Here is a 16824-nt window from a genome sequence, read left to right on the forward strand (position 1 = left end):
TTAGCAAAATTTCAGAATTTTAGAATTTCGTTGTTGCTCTTAAGTCAGATGTCCAATGAAATAAGAGATGAAGTAAATTAAAAAATCGTTCTAGAAGATAAATCTCAAACTTGGACACAGGATGTGGTGTGCTTAACTGATACAAAACGGAATATGTGAGAAAGAAGGGACTGGTTTTCTGACACGTTACCAGGAAAGCCAGGATTTTTTTCTTATGTCAATTAAATATGTTACAGAAATTTTATTTTAAAGCCAACTGTGTAGAAATTCACATTCACATGCAGCGTAACTTCTTGGTGTTCATCGTGGAAACTGTCTTATTCTCATAGTCTGTTGATGTGTTGACGTGACCTCTGTTGGGGTGAATTAATAAACCATGAGCAAATGTCGCACATGTGCAGAGGCAGAATTTTGGTTTGTAACACACCAACTCAATTTTCGGCAGCGTTCCAAGATACTTTCAGCGGGTTAGCCTGCGAAAGGCTGCGTGGTGGTAAAACATATAACTTCAAATGATAGCAGAATCTGAGTTGTTTGAGGTCAGGTTTCTTCTGGAAAGTTGTACATCTGCTTTATGTCTTTCAGAAAGAGCGCTACATCGTCATCAGCAAAGTAGATGAAGAAGAGCGTAAGAGGAGGGAGCAGCAGAAACTCGCTAAGGAACAGGTGACTGAGTCATGTTCATGTCTTTTGGGTGAGAAACGGCAACTCCATACTGATTTAGGCCTTCCTGCGTGTTTGTAGATCCTGTGTCACGTTCAGCGTAATGAACAGTGTCCTACCATAGCAGAATTGAATTGGCAGAAACACCTAGAACAGAACGAGGGAAACTGAAGGTTAAAAATTTAGACATAGCCACCAAAGTGAGTCTGACATGTGAATCACCTATGTGAATCAGTCTTGAAGAAAACATGTTCTTGGTCGTCATTCAGATTGTGTGTCTCTGAACTGCACGCCTGTTAGCTAATACTGCTGTGTTTAGCTTCGGGCACAGTTGCCGGCTTTCCTAAAACAAACCGTGGAACCTGTGATTTGACAGATTAGGGTGACATGGTGGTATTTGCCTTGCTGGAACATCATTACCCTGGTTGCTTTCTGGAGAGCAGATTCCAGTGAGGAGGACTGGAGGCAGGGAGACCCGTTACACTGTGGAGTAGCCTAGCTATGAGACGTCGATGGGCTGAAATAGGATAGTGCGTTGCAATTTAGGTGGACCCTGGAGATGTTTAGAAGGTAGAGTCAGTGGAATTTGCTATAGGGTATGGGCGGTGAAAGTAGAAGGGCGAAAAGAAAGATACTCAAGCTAGAAGTTGGAGCAACTGGATAGACTGGCGTCAGATGGGGTGGGCCAGAGTGATGCTGGTAGGGGGACACAGGCGGTGGAGGTCAGGAGCTTCCATGTGCATAAGGCAGGGCTGTATCTTGCTGATCCGATCTGTAAGGATGCAAAAAGCTATTGTTGGATTTGGACAGTTTATTACTTATGTAGAGAAGAGTGTTCAGAGATGCCAGCAGCTTCTTGTCCTACCCACCGAAAAGACAAAGGGGCCAGGGGACTGCAGTGTGAGTTGTGGCTACCCCATTACCAAGGAGCCTATTCTAGAAAGCAGCTGAGCACTTTTCTGTGCTATAGCTCTATTCTGCAGAGGAGGGTGGGGCAGAAAGCCCCAGGCCACATCAGAACCTGGGAGGCAGTGAGAAACCCTCATGACAGCCCCCCAGGAGAGAGAGGGAGGCAGGTAGGAGAGGGCCTCAAAGCCGCTCCTCACAAGCCTCTGCCTCCCACCAGCTCTTCTTGGGGTGTTCCAACACACAGATGGGTCACGACTCATCATCATGACCTTTGCCTGTGTGGCCTGTGTGGATGCATGCCAGTTTGCCAAGGCACCGTGGCACAGCTGTCCCCCAGCAGTGGAGAAGGATATTACCTTCTGTTTTTGGCCTGATGATGTTTCAGATGTCTTGGGACGTCCAAGATGGGTGTCCTGTAGGCGGCTTGTCCTTCTGGGGCGCAGGAGAGAAGGTGAGGTGAGGGCTAGGGGTGGCTGTCGTTGGTGGGGAGACCAGGACTGGGCTGGAGCACCTACCGTGTGCCGAAGAATGAGGATAAGATGGTCTGAGGTAGGTTCCTGAGGGATCTGGCATTTAAGTGACAGGCGGAAGAAAAATGTGCCTGGAGAGTCTTGTGACCAGCAGCCAAGGGAAGAGAATGTTCAAAGAGGAGAATGTCTACAGGGGAGAAGTTAAGGATAAAGACTGATATGTGGCTACTGGGGTTAGCCTTGGGAGTAGTTTTTCTTTCTTTCTTTCTTTTTTTTTTAACAATAATAATTATTATTTTTAAGTGTTGCAGTAAAAGTTTAGTAACAGTCTTGAGAGCTAGCGTTCCAACCCAGAGGACAGAGGAGAACAAGACGGAAATGTGAGACCCGAGGGCACTGGGATATTTAGCAGGGACCCCAGCAGAGCCCTAATCATTCCAGGAATTCAGCTCTTCATCCACTTGGCAGGAAAGACCTCCTGTCACAAGGAAGAATGAACACTTTGGTACAGGAATTAGGGCCCAATTATTCACTGTTTGTAGCCTATTCACTCTATGTTCAAGCATTACAGTAGGTTCAGAGGGCATGAGAACAAATAATTTATTTTATTTGAGGGAGAGGGAGATAGAGAGCAAGTGAGCACCGAGCAGGGGGGAGGAGCAGAGGGAGAAGCAGGCTCCCCACTGAGCAGGGAGCCCGACCTGGGACTCGATCCCTGGGCCCTGAGATCACGACCTGAGCCGAGAGCAGATGCTTAACTGCTTGAGCCACCCAGGCACCCCAGAACAAATGATTCATGGCTTTCCTATCTGAGAGTTAACAGTCTATCTGGGAGAAAGTCATAAAAATGTCATTCAAACATTTGCATAGGGTTATGAAGTTTTTAAAAAATATTCTTTTTTTTTTTTTTAAAGATTTTATTTATTTATTTGACAGAGATAGAGACAGCCAGCGAGAGAGGGAACACAAGCAGGGGGAGTGGGTGAGGAAGAAGCAGGCTCATAGCGGAGGAGCCTGATGTGGGGCTCGATCCCAGGGCTCTGGGATCACACCCTGAGCCAAAGGCAGACGCTTAACGACTGTGCCACCCAGGCGCTCCTTAAAAAATATTCTTAAAATTTAAAAAGAAATTTTAAGTGTGGTAAAATACACAGAACAGAAAATTTACTATCCTATTTCAAAGTGTGCAGTTCTGTCGTGTTAAGTGCTTTCATCTTGTTTTGTAGCCACACCATCCATACTTGTAACTGTTCTCATCCCATTAAACACTAACTGCCTGTCTGCAGCACCCCCCCTGCTGTCCCCAAGCCCCTGCCAGCCACCCTTCCTTCTGTCTCTGTGAGTCTGACTACTCTAAGTACCCGTGTAAGTGGAATCAGTCAGCCTTTGTCTTTTTGTAACTGGTTTATTTCACTCAGTGTAATGTCCTCCAGGTCTGCCGTGTTGTAGCAGGTGTCAGAATTCCCTTCCTTTTTAAGCTGAATACTAGTCCGTTGTCTGTAGAGACCACGTTTTCTTTATCCATCTATCATGGACCCTGGGTTGCTTTTACCTTTTGGTTCTTGTGAATAATGCTGCTATGATCATGGGTGTGCACATATCTCTTGGAGTCCTTGCTTTCAGTTCTTTTGGGTATATACCCAGGAGTGAAATTGCTGGATTGCATGGAAATTCTATATTTAGTTTTTTGGGGAACTGCCATACTGTTTTCCATAGCGACTGTACCACTTTACATTCCCACCAACAGGGAACAAGTGTTCCAGTTTCTCTATATCCCCACCATCACTTGTTGGCCTTGGGAGTAGTTTAAGGAGATAAGCAGTTTCACTGAGGGTCAGGCCAGAGAGCAGATGGCTGCAAGGAGCTAGTGAGTGCAGAGAAGTCTCTAGTAATGTAGCTATGAAGAGATAAGAAGAGGCAGCCGGTGCAGGCAGCTTAGTGCTGAGGACTGGGTGTCAGGATAGGAGAGAAACTGAGCCTATTCAGAAGTCTTTGGGAGGAAAGGAGAGAAGAAACTGGGTGGGACTGAGTCTCAGAGTGTTATGCTGTAAATGTACAAAAATGCATTTGACAAGGAAAAAAGCCAGGACTTAAGAGAATGCTTGATTTATCAGCTGTAGATGGGCTTCCTCAGAATTTAATGCAGTGTTGAAATTGGCCAGCAGGTGGCAGCTCTGAAAAGTTTGTGTTTTTAAGGCCCCTTGCCGGACTTGGAAATTTCAGCAAATGATGCGACATGATGGGTAAACCCTAGGTGTCGTTTTTTTAGTAACTAATGAATAATTTGGTACTTGCACATTCCACGTTATAAAACAGAAGAAAGGTGTGCACATAGGTTATTTCATGTTGTTTGGGATGATGGAGACAGAACAGGGAATTGTTTTGGGGGGCTAGGTTTTAACCCGTTCAAATAAGGAATATGTGTACGTCATTAGTTTTCTTGGTTTGTTTCTCTAAATCAGGAAGAACTGAATGATGCTGTGGGATTTTCTAGAGTCATTCATGCCATTGCCAATTCGGTAAGTGAACCAGGCTTTTTCTTTTTAACTAGATTCCTGAATATAACATTTAAGGGGAGATGCTTAGTCATCATTGCCAGTTACCCATTTGGTCACAGGTAGAATGTTTACCTGGTGTGGAGTGAGACCATTATTATAAAGCGCCCAGTGACATCATAATTGCCAATTGGATCCACACCATTTTCCAGAAGGTTTTCTTGTAGGGGTGCCTGGCTGGCTTAGCTGGTAGAGCATGTGACTCTTGATCTTAGGGTTGCGAGTTCGAGCCCCATGTTGGGTGTAGAGATTACTTAAAAATAAAAAAATTAAAAAAAAAAGGTTTTCTTGTAAAATGCATAGGAAGATTAAGCCATGATGTCCTGGGTACACGGAACTAACCTTTATTATTCTCAAAACCATTAAGAAGTAGAATAAGCTAGTAAGGAGTATAGGGAGAAATAATCGGGTATCTGACTTAGGGTGTTTTGTTCCTTAACTAGAAAAATCTAGAGGACAAATGTAATTGTGTTGAGTTCTTCTGTGTAACTAACTGAATCTTCTGTGTGATAGCCTTGATGGTATTTGGTAAGTTTTAAAAATGTGTTGACCATTGGTTTAAATATGCTAGAGCGTTCCGTGATCGGTATGGGGGACATTTTCCCTTGTTTTCTAAGTCCCTTTGGAAAAGAGGCCTCCACATCTTGCGTAGATCAGCTGGGTCAGGCTGCTGGTGGTTTTGCGGATTACACATCCAAATCGGACAGCTTGCTGGGATGCTACCGTTGTGCTGATGCCTCCTATAACCAAGTGGTCATCAGAACCAGGAGATGAACGCTGGTACAATGTTATGAACCAAACTCTAGGCCTTATTTGAACTTCATCGCTTTTTCCACTGAGTTCACGGTTCTTTCCAGGACCCCACGTTGCATTTACTTGTTCCTTTTCTTTAGTCTTCAGCTGTCTGGGCAGTCTTTCGTTGTCTATTATAATCTCAGCGTTTTTGTTTGTTTTTTAAGATTTTATTTATTTGAGAGCGAGAGAGCATGAGCGGGGGAGGAGCAGAGGGACAGGGACAAGCAGACTCGGCACTAGAGCACAGAGCCTGATGCGGGCCTTGAGCCCACAACCCTGAGGTCATGACCTGAACTGAAATCGAGAGTCAGATGCTTAACTGACTGAGCCACCCAGGCGCCTCAAAATCTCAATGTTTTTAAAGAAAATATTGATTGTCAGTTTGTCAAATATCCTTCAGTTTGGGTTTGTCCGATCCTTTCTTGTGGTTGGATCGAGGATGTACAGTTTTGGCAAGAACGCCACAGAGATGATAGCTCGTGATGTTGACCTTGATCACTTGGTTGAGGTGGTGTCTGCTGGATTTGTGTTCTCTAATTACCATTTTTCCCTTTGTGGGTAATAAATTGGGGGGATACTTTGAGACTAAGAAAATCCTTTTTTTTCTGACTCTTGGCCACTAATGCAGCATCTTGGTGGGTTTTGCCCACAGCCATTATTACTCTGCTGTTATAAGGGCAAGTTTGCATTTTCTCTTTCTTTCTACATTTGTTCTTGGAATTCTTCTGTAAGAGTCAGCTGCTTGACTGACTGAGCCACCCAAGCGCCCCGGCCCCTGCCCTTTTTTGAGCACCTCCTTATTCTCTGACATCACAAGATGTTCAGACTCGTGTTGTATTTTCCCGGCCTCAGTTCTAGAATCCATGAGTTCTTCAAGGAGCCCTAATTCCTTTGATTGGATAATGGTGTTTAGAAACCCAGATCTGGCACTAGGTACTACTGTGGTATCACTGAGCCAAAAGGACAGCTTGTCTGTTGGATTTGAAAGATTTCATATAGAACCATTTATTTCTAAGAATTACCTTTAGCCCTATGAGTAAAGAAGTATCACTCTGATGATCCATTGGGACACAGTCAAAAGCTCCACTGTAATGACAAGATGCTTTCTGTTAAAAATGGTGTCACCTGCCTGGCTAAATCTAAGTTGATGTTCCATTTTGGTAGTTTAATTTTTATCACATTGGAGCAATTTATTGGACACATACTGTACTTCAGTTGGTAGAAAGGTAATAAATTGCCCTGGAAATGGTATTTAAGAACATGCCACGTGGATTTTGATGGGAAACAAACTGAGGGCTTCAGAGGAGAGGAGCGTGGGGGATTGGGACAGGCCGGTGGTGGGTATTAAGGAGGGCACGTATTGCATGGAGCACTGGGTGTTATACGCAAACAATGAATCATGGAACATTGCATCAAAAACTAATGATGTACTGTATGGTGACTAACATAACATAATAAAAAATTATTATTAAAAAAAAGAAAAAAATGACATAGATGTGAAGGAAATAAGAATTCGTTCGTTAGAAATTAATTATTTTTTCCTTTCAGTGTTGTCACGAATATGTCTTTTAAAAAGTAAATGAGTTGTTTTAAAGAATATGCTTCTAGAATAGATAGATGGAGACCGTTCACAAATTATTGACAGTTCAAGGTACTTAGCCTTTTCAGTTACTTTTTGAGCCTTTCAATAAAAATTTTACTCCTTCTGATTCCTGAGGGTGGCAAGATTAATAAAAAGTGGAGAAGATCAATGAAATCAAAGTCATTGGAGCTTTTACTTCGCATAATGGATTTAACACTCTAAGACTTAAGAGGAATAAAGCCAGCCCTAACTTATTTATTTGCATGTTTTTTTTTAAATCAAAAAGTAAGTTCAGTACAAAATCCTTATAGAATCTGAACCATACATTTCACTCTCAAGCCCCAATATAATTTTGTGCCAGGAAGTCTTCTTCTTAACCCTGACTTTCTTTAGGGAAAACTCGTTATTGGACACAATATGCTCTTGGATGTCATGCACACAGTTCATCAGTTCTACTGCCCTCTGCCTGCGGTAAGTGACCTGCCTGCCTGTGTTAAAAATTCACCATTTCTTGCCATTTGCAACAACGTGGATGGAACTAGAGCATATTACGCTAAGTGAGGTAAGTCAGAGAAAGACAAATACCATATGATTTCACTCATATGTGAAGATTAAGACAAAAAAACCCAAATGAGCAAAGGGGGAAAAAGCAATAGAGAGAGAGGGAGAGAGAGAGAAACCAAGAAACAGACTCTTAACTCTAGAGAACACACTGATGGCTCCCAGAGGGGAGGGGGGTGGGCACGATGGGGGAAACAGGTAATGGGGAAGAAAGAGCGCACTTGTGATGAGCACTGGGTGATGTATGGAAGTGTTGAATCACTGTATTGTACACCTGAAACTAATACAACACCGTATGTTAATTAAAATAAAAACTTGAGAAAAAAAGAAGGAAAGTTCATAATTCCTTATTACCGAGAAAGCATTCTCTACATGGGTGCTGTTCCTTGTATGCGGCACGTTCCCAGAGAGAGTCTCATGCGCTTGGGTGTACATTGTTGAAGAGAGGTACTTACAAGCTGTTGTAAGGAATCTTCGGTCATCTGCCATTGCCAGAGCAGAGTTGGACATTTGTTTCGACCTGATGCCAGTGGTTTGCTCAGTTAGCGCTGGGCAGGGGTTCCTCGGCCACAGGTGTGGTCCTCTAGTTTGCTGCTGCTAACGTTAGCCATAACGGGGCCATTGAAGGTGAGTAGTGCTTCGGGTCAACTGAACTGGATCAGGACCTACGAAGTTCGTGATGACCTCTTGGTAGGCTGCTTCCCTTAGATTCTCTGTTAACCTTGGTGTTTTTTTGCCCTTGGAACCACATTGGCTCAGGGCACCAAGGCACAAGCCTCTTTGGCTCTTCAGGAAAAGAGTTTCTCTTCTGTGTCTTCCTTCCTCTTTTGCTCCTCCACTGTGCACGTGGGCTCATCTTGATTGCCTCCTATCACCATGTCCTCCCCTCTCCTTTATTTGCACACTCTGTTTTCTTGGGGGGGGGCAGAGAGAGAATCTTAAACAGGCTCCATGCCCAGTGCGGAGCCCAACATGGGGCTCAGTCTTACGGCCCTGAGATCATGACCTGAGCTGAAATCAAGAGTCAGACCCTTAACCGACTGAGCCACCCAGGAGCCCCTACTTCACATTTCTTATGAGACATTGGTCCATCAGGATCTTGATGACTTTCTTTGGAAAAGTCCAACAAAGCCCAGCTGTGAATACAGTGGGTCTCTTGCTCCCCTCGTCCTGTTTCTGCAACCTTAAGGTTGTCATTGCTTCTCATGACAATGGTATCACCCCCTCTGGGACTCAAAGACTTTGTGGTGGTGAGTCTCAAAACAGACATAATGGGTGTGAATTTGCAGTCTACCAATATAAAGAGCTGATGTTTACTTCAGATCAACCGCTTCTGTTGGCCAACTTGACCAAAACATAGCAGTTCCTATCATGATGTTTTGGCCGTTAAACCAGGGAAGTGACTGGTAAGAAGAGGAAAGTGTATTAAATGCCACGTTTATAGGTGTTTTGAACACCAAACAGAGCTTGGCACATAGGGGGCATTAAATATTGATTTCACAAATGAGTATCTTCTGACTGTGCCAGTTCTGTAATCTTCTGATATATGGATCTGTTCACATCACTGACCCTGCTCAAAATTCTGAACCTAATCCCGCCTTCTTTGCTCTTCTATACAGCTGATTCTTTTTAGCCTGGTATGGCAAGCTTTCTGTGATCTGGCCCAGCAGCCCTGAGTCTTCTAGTCATTTGTGACCCTCTTTATTCCCAGCCGGACTGGCTCATTTGTTCCTGGGACTGCTTTGTGTTTCTGCCTGTCTGTGGTTTTGGTATGCAATTTCCTCCTCTTTGAATTTTCTCCGGCTCTTCTCCACATTTGCCTGTGTACAACTTTATCTATCTTACCAAGGTCTAGTGTATGCCTCTTCCATGCAGATTTCCCTGCCTGCTGCCTTGCCCAAGAGGTGATCTTTCCGGGGCGCCTGGGTGGCACAGCGGTTAAGCATCTGCCTTCGGCTCAGGGCGTGGTCCCGGCCTTATGGGATTGAGCCCCACATCGGGCTCCTCCGCTATGAGCCTGCTTCTTCCTCTCCCACTCCCCCTGCTTGTGTTCCCTCTCTCGCTGGCTGTCTCTATCTCTGTCAAATAAATAAATAAAATCTTAAAAAAAAAAAAAAAGAGGTGATCTTTCCTTCCTCTGAACTCCCAGAGAACTGTGTAGCTCTTGAGCATACATGGTTTTTCTTGACTCCTGTCCCCTTCTTTTAGGTGATTAGCTTCTCGGACGAGGAGTATAACCTTTTTATTGTCTCGGTCTAAATGCCTACCAAAGCACATTGTACGTAAGCACTCATAAATCTTACCTTGAATGAGAATCCAGTTCTCGTAGGGAGAGCTTGAGCTTTGTTGCAGAGTAGGACATGGGTGAGGAGACATGGCTTCATCCCTTGCTTTATTACTAAGGCGACCTGACCCGAGTCAGTGGCTGAGCTTGTGTTCAGCCATTGTCAGAGGGAGAACATGATTTTCTTCCATCTGGTTTTGGAAGAAGTGGTGAGAATAAATGAGAAAACATATTTAACATGGTAGAACTTTTTACATGCACTGGTACCGAATTTTGCATTTAAAAGTATACTAAAAAATCTGTATTTTGGAGCTGCCTTTTAGGGGAGACTCTTCTGAAGAATCTTGTTGGTACGTCAGCGTGACCTTTTAGAAGGCATGGGTCTGGAGCTCTGCTATATGCTAGGCCCTGGAAGTAGCCATAATTCTAACTTTTTCTTGCTTGTGAGGCTTTGTGATGGTATCGCAAGGTGACAGTAGTCATTATTGCATTTTTGTGGGACCTCAGCGCCGAGCCCACTTGTTCATGTATTGTCTGTTAATTTAACAGTAGCCATTGAAAAGCTGGTAAATATTCCAAATGAGCTAAATAACAGTCTGTATTTACAGGCTTGGAAAGCTAATTGGAAATGGCAGTTTGCTACAAAGCATGAATAACGCTGAAGAGAAGCGTAGTTACAAAGGGTCAGGAGTATGACTACTCAGTCTGGTGTGGCAATTATGTATGTAAATGAGTTCATTCAGAATTAGATCCGTCTCATTTCGGCTTTAGACTTCCTGATCACAGTAAACTGGGAACTGAGTTGTCTAATTTAGGCACCTGCTGCTGGTGCTTCTTTAGCTTCTTTCTGAGTGAAGGGTGCACCGTGCGCATTGGAAGTCTGCGTTTCAATGGCCATTTTAACTAGCGTTTCAGAGATGTTCTCAGTAAAGGTATAACCTAGTTTACAGTATGTCCATTTCCTATATAAACCATTTTATTTAAATAACTCTGCTCGTGTCATTGTTAAGATGGATTCATTTGATAGTTATTACTGAAAGCTTGTGACATGTAATAGAAACTTTCCCCCCTTCCTCTGTTTCAGCCATAAAATGCTCAAGTTTGTCTATTTTGGTTATGCAGAAATTTTATGTCAGATCATATGATTCCCAGTCAGTGAGGAAATTGTGACGATTTTTAGAAAGTAATTATTAACTAGAAATGGATCTGGCAATTTAGCTTAAAGGGCCTGTGTGAGGTATCACTGTTTGAGAAGAGAGCTGTGGAGCTTGGAATATTTATATATGTTTTCGATATTGTGAGTGTATTAGTAAAATCACAGCAAGTCATTGTCTGTCTGTTTGTTTGTTTGTTTTAGGACCTTAATGAGTTTAAGGAGATGACAACGTGTGTTTTTCCCAGGTAAGCTTTCTTTGAGGATTCATTATCCTTCATTCAAAATAGTTCTCATACTGTATAACATGCAAACAGGTAATAAATAGTAATCATAGTAATTATCTGATCATGGTTACAATCCAGTTGATAATAGCTGGTTAATGGTTTCATAGGTCCAGCTGTGACTGCTTGCTTTTATAATTGATGATTGGTCTTATTGCATTAAAAACCAGAATTTGAACTAAGAGTGAAAATGGGTTTTTCTGGTTTTCTGGGCACCTGGTTTTTTCTCACCCCACACCCTGCTGTCTGAAGAAGTGGCATAGTCTTCTTGAGTTGGCTCTTGTCTCTCTTGTACGTCAGACGTGCCTCGTCCCAGTCAAGTGTCCAGTTGAGAGTGTTCTGTAGTCAGTCAAGAACTCTCTGGCTGGAGATTTTTTCCCTCATCTCTTAAGTCGGTGCCTTTACCGGATAGTGTCTCCCACAGTTGATGTTGCAGGGTAGTTCTGATCTGTCATATGTCTGATAGATCACATGTCAGCCGCGTGGAGCCTCCAGACCAAGGGTCTGTGTTTGAGGACCTATCCAAAGACGGGCAGGTGTGGTAGTAGAGCCGTTGCTCTTATGTCTGGGCTAATTTGGCCCTGTTTTCTCTACTGTTCACATTTATGTCAAAAGAAAGAGAGCTTTCATGCTAGTCTGTCTCTCCCCTTTTCTCTTTTTTTATTCATTATTCCAATCTCCGAAACAGAATTCTAAGAAATAACAATAGCGCGAAACTACCAAATGGAGATTTTGACCTCCCTGAGTTTATTTTGTGCAAATCTGGGTAGTACAGTAGTTGGTAACGGCGTGGGGGAGGGGCTACTAGACCTACAGCTGTATTTGAACTGTGGAAAAACTTACGAAGATCTTTGCCTTCCCCTTGGAATTGATGTAGCCCACACCCTCTTGGGATACAAGCAGTTCTAGAGCTTGTGCTCTGAGCTTGGCAGCATGTGCCCTCCCCCATAGCCTCTTGATGAGGGTTGAGAGGACTGAGCCCAGTCTAATGTCGCAGCAGTGCCAGTGCTAGGTCACAGTGGCTCATGTGCTTAATTCTCTTGTCAGCTTTTAGGACTAGAGGCTGGCTCTTCATTTCAGTAAAATACAATTTGGACACAGATGTGTGTTTTGTTTACCTTATTAACAGTTCTTTTGTTTTTAGACTCTTGGATACAAAATTGATGGCCAGCACACAGCCTTTTAAGGTATTTTTAAAATTGGAGCTGTCTCTGATAAACTATGTTTTGAACTGTTCTGAATTGCTACTAGGAGCTTGGAATTCTGGTCTAGTTTAAATGTTATTTTCAAATGTATCCAAAAAAGAAAAAAAAATTGGAAAAAGACCAGAGATAAATATATCGAAATGTGATTAGTGGTTGTCTTTGGGTGTTGGAATTCTTTTTTTTCTCTCCTATACTCTCTTTGAATGTAAATATTTTTAATATTAATATATACAATGTATTTTTGGGGGGTTGGAGTGGGGCGCCTGGCTGGCTCAGTCAGTAGAGCATGTGACTCTTGATCTCAGGATCATGAGTTCAGGCCCCTTGTTGGGCATAGATCTTACTAGGAAAAAAAAAGTATATATGTATATGTGTATATATTATATATATTTCCATATATATAAAATGCATTTCTGATAGGCTACACATGCACACACTTCATTATTTTCTTGATTTTATATATTTTGGTTATATTTTCTAATCGGGAAAATTCAGGTAAAAGTGAAATCATTTGCTATTTTGTGAAGTGACTTTACATAACTGAGTAAAATGAATGCTGGAACAGCGTGGCTTTCTGGCCCAGGTTCTGCAGATACTTAGCACATCTCCAAAAACCTTTCCTATGGTGCTACTTTGTGAATGGTGAACCTGACACTTGCTGTCTCTCTTTCACATTGAAGAAACCGTCGACGCCTGTGTTGCTTTAAAGAACACAAGGGGGCAGTAGGAGATACACTTTTTTTTTTTTTGGTCCTGACATTCAGTGAATCTCTCCTGTGTGTTGTACTGAGATGATTAAAAGCTCATAATTCTCTGCTTTCTGGTTTGTAGGATATCATCAACAACACATCCCTTGCAGAATTGGAAAAGCGGTTGAAAGAGACGCCTTTCAACCCTCCTAAAGTTGGTAAGAAAATAAAGTGATCCTGATAGTGCCCCAAGTCCTTGTGATCACGGATATCACAGGAGGAAGGTGAAACTGCTCTAGACACCGTCATACACATTTACAGATTTTGGCTGAGTTAACTTGCTCATGCCTTGTGTTGAATTACTGCTTTCTGAATAAAGATGGTCTCGTAATCCTACGTGTATTTTATGTTGATAGACTTGGTGTAGCCTGTTCATTGAGAAGTTCAGCAATTAAAGCTTCAGGGCTTTTATTTCCTAATGCTTGGAATTCTCCCAAAACTTGATGTGTCTCTCTTCTCTATGGTGTTTTTTTTTTTTTTTTTTAAAGATTTTATTTATTTATTTAACAGAGAGCGAGACAGCCAACGAGAGAGGGAACACAAGCAGGGGGAGCGGGAGAGGAAGAAGCAGGCTCCCAGCAGAGGCGCCTGATGTGGGGCTTGATCCCATAACGCCGGGATCACGCCCTGAGCCAAAGGCAGATGCTTAAGGGCTGAGCCACCCAGGCGCCCCTATGGTGTGTTGTTTAAGCAGAGACAAAAAGTTGGTGATTAAGCCGGAGATTGAATGAAAATATACTTTTTGTCTCAGAAAAGCCCAAGACGTGGGTTTCCAGATGAGGAAGGAGAGTTTCCAGCCCTGCCTCCCATCAGAGGTGGCCTGGCTGTGGGACAGCAGCAGTGGGGGAAACCAGAAGTAGGGAGGAGTGTTTCTCGGGCCAGAGATGTGTTTCCATGTCTGGTCATGGCCCCTACCCAGGTGTTTGGTGAACCTGCCACATGTTACTTCCTTGGTTCCTGTACACCTCATTTTGCTGCTGACACTGTAATTAGCATTCCATTAGCTGCAGCCTGCAAACTTCTGAAGACATTGATAATTGGACTAATGGTTCAGAAATTGACAATGGAAGGTACTAAAGCAGCCAAGATTACAGCTATTTGCTTCCCTTTCTGGGTAATAGTCCAAAAAAGGAATTAAGAAAAGGAGTGAGGGTGAGGGAAGAAAACCTAGACTTTTTCTATAACTGTATGATGAAAATAATTGATTTTGGAAATATGTATTTCAGCTGGTGGTAGAGTAGAGGATATTACTTACTTGGCTATCATGTTAAAAGACTTTTTTAAAGCTTAAAGTCTAATATTTAATACGGAGGTTAAAAAATTCTTGCTTAAACAGCCTTATATTGACATAAGAATAGTTACAGTCTTTTCGTTGTTAATTTTTGTTCATGCTTTTGGTTCTGTTACAGTGTTTTTGATATTCATTTCCAGAATGGCTTTAGGAAATATTTATGAGTTATGGGTTTTTTTTTTTTTAAAGATCTATTTATTTATTTTAGAAAGAGTGCATGAGCAGGAGGGGCAGAGGGAGAGAAAGAGAGACTCTCAAGCAGACTCCGTGCTGAGCACAGAGCCGGAGGTGGGGCTTGATCTCACAATCCTGAGATCATGACCTAAGCTGAAACCAAGCACCCCTATGAGTTATAGTTTTATCCCATTCTTTCCATGTAATATTCTGGTATCTGGCAGAGAATTTACTCTAAAGCCGGTCACTCTTCCCAGACATTGTCTTCAGCATGTGTGTGTGTCAGTGTGATGTAAAAATCATGTTGTAAAATGCTCTCTCCTGTGAAGTGGCCCCATGTTCCATGGGCAGCATGACAGCCAAGCTCTGATCTATTTTTGGAGTTAGTTGTGCCTTCATCTTTAGATCCATTAGCTGGGAACAGCAGAGGGCAATGTTGAATTGAGCTGCCGATACTGAAGAGAGTTTGCCTTTTGGGAGGGTTGCCTGGGGTATGGATGGGTACCAATGACTGAGCATTGACCATGTACCCGGCAGCCTGTGAGAGCTTCATTGGCGTTAGCTCATTTGATCCTCCTAAAAGCATCCTGAGGGAGGTTTCGTTTTCATCTCCGTTCTGCCGAAGTGGAGGCCCAGAGGGGAAGTGACTTGCCCAAGATCACATAGCAGATAAATGGTGGAACACAGATTTAGACTCAGACAGTGGGACGCACAAATCCAGGTTATCATTAGTCACGACTGAAATACTGGTTATGTCCCCATGTCATCAGGGAAGAAGCTCCTTGGGATTTCAGAAAGCGGCCAGAAGAGGGGTTATTGTCATAGGGCAAGTTATGCGTGATTGTAAATAGCACCCGCCATGTGCAGCGAGGAGGCCTTGGCTGGGTCTTTGATAATGTCAGTGAGCCATTTCTCTAGTCTAGACCCAAGCCCTCATTTTCAGGGACCCTTTTATCTCACAGTGAGGTCTTGTGTGGAGAGTTGAGAAGTAGATAGCCTTTTCCTGCTTGTCTAGGATATTTCTGTGGCACATGCCAGGGCAATTTGGATTTGGTAGGGCAGTGTGCCTGCCCGTCTTCACAATTTGTGATATCCTTGGGAAAACTCTTTTTTTCTTTTTTCTCTTTAGAAAGTGCAGAAGGTTTTCCAAGTTACGACACAGCTACTGAACAGCTCCACGAGGCGGGCTATGATGCTTATATCACAGGGCTGTGCTTCATCTCCATGGCGAACTACCTAGGTATTCACCATACCTGTTTCTACCAAACACACTGTGGTCTGGGGTGGATCTTGCCTGTCTACCATTTCCCTGGGCCCCACTCACCCAGGTAGAAGTGGGAGGGTTGGAGGTCAGCGTTGGAGGGGAGTGGGGTGGGGTGGGGTGTGGAGGGTGCACAGGGGGACTGGTTGACCCTTACCTGGTGTGGTCCTTGGCCCTTACATGCCTCTTGCCCTTCTGAATGGTGCTGTTGATTTAATAGTTTGTTGTCTGAACTTTCAGGCTTTGTCTCCTTGACTGTATGTAATACTCTGCTTCTTTTCTTCATTAGGTTCTTTTCTTAGCCCTCCAAAAATTCATGTGTCTGCCAGATCAAAACTCATTGAACCTTTTTTTAACAAGTAAGTGATCAGGGTCCCAGTGCCCACATTTTCTAACTGTGCAAGAGCCCAGTAGCTGGGATGTCAGGTAGGGATGATTGGGAGCTGTAGTGCCTTTTTACATAAAGTGTTTCTCATCTCAAGTGAGTCAGATGTTTTTCGAAAACAGATATTGACCTTCTGGGAAATAATTTATTAAATATATTGGCTAGAACGAAAGAAAGAAAAGAAAACACTGCCAAGGATAGTGCATCTTTTCCAAGACAAAGAACTGGTGGTTTTGGCATTTAAATTACCTGCAAGGGAGACTGTGTGTGTGTGTGTGTGTGTGTGTGTGTGTGTGTGTGTGTGTACGTCATTGGACCTAACACTGCTAACATACTTCACACGTGAGGTTATTATTTATACTTGCATTATTATCTCATTGAATAATACTCTTTTTAAGAAGATGTTGGCTACACAAATGGCTTTTAAAGATAATCTATGGAGAAGTTTTGATTGTCGTTTTATCCCAAGCTTTCATCTGAATGGATCTGATGAAGTAAAAGCT

General features: G+C 43.0%; 1 protein-coding gene across 1 annotated transcript in view; it reads left to right on the forward strand.

The window, feature by feature from the left end:
• The window catches only part of PARN (poly(A)-specific ribonuclease), a 151667-nt gene that overhangs the window by 17317 nt on the left and 117526 nt on the right, over positions 1-16824 (forward strand). Inside the window, exons 11-18 of the mRNA XM_008696916.2 lie at positions 586-666; positions 4505-4561; positions 7368-7445; positions 11177-11220; positions 12401-12443; positions 13293-13368; positions 15805-15915; positions 16226-16295. Of these exons, the coding sequence (XP_008695138.1) occupies positions 586-666; positions 4505-4561; positions 7368-7445; positions 11177-11220; positions 12401-12443; positions 13293-13368; positions 15805-15915; positions 16226-16295 (560 nt within the window). The remainder of the gene's footprint in view (positions 1-585; positions 667-4504; positions 4562-7367; positions 7446-11176; positions 11221-12400; positions 12444-13292; positions 13369-15804; positions 15916-16225; positions 16296-16824) is intronic.

Source organism: Ursus maritimus, unplaced genomic scaffold, assembly GCF_017311325.1.
Source record: "Ursus maritimus isolate PB19 unplaced genomic scaffold, ASM1731132v1 scaffold_2, whole genome shotgun sequence".
Lineage (NCBI taxonomy): Eukaryota > Metazoa > Chordata > Mammalia > Carnivora > Ursidae > Ursus > Ursus maritimus.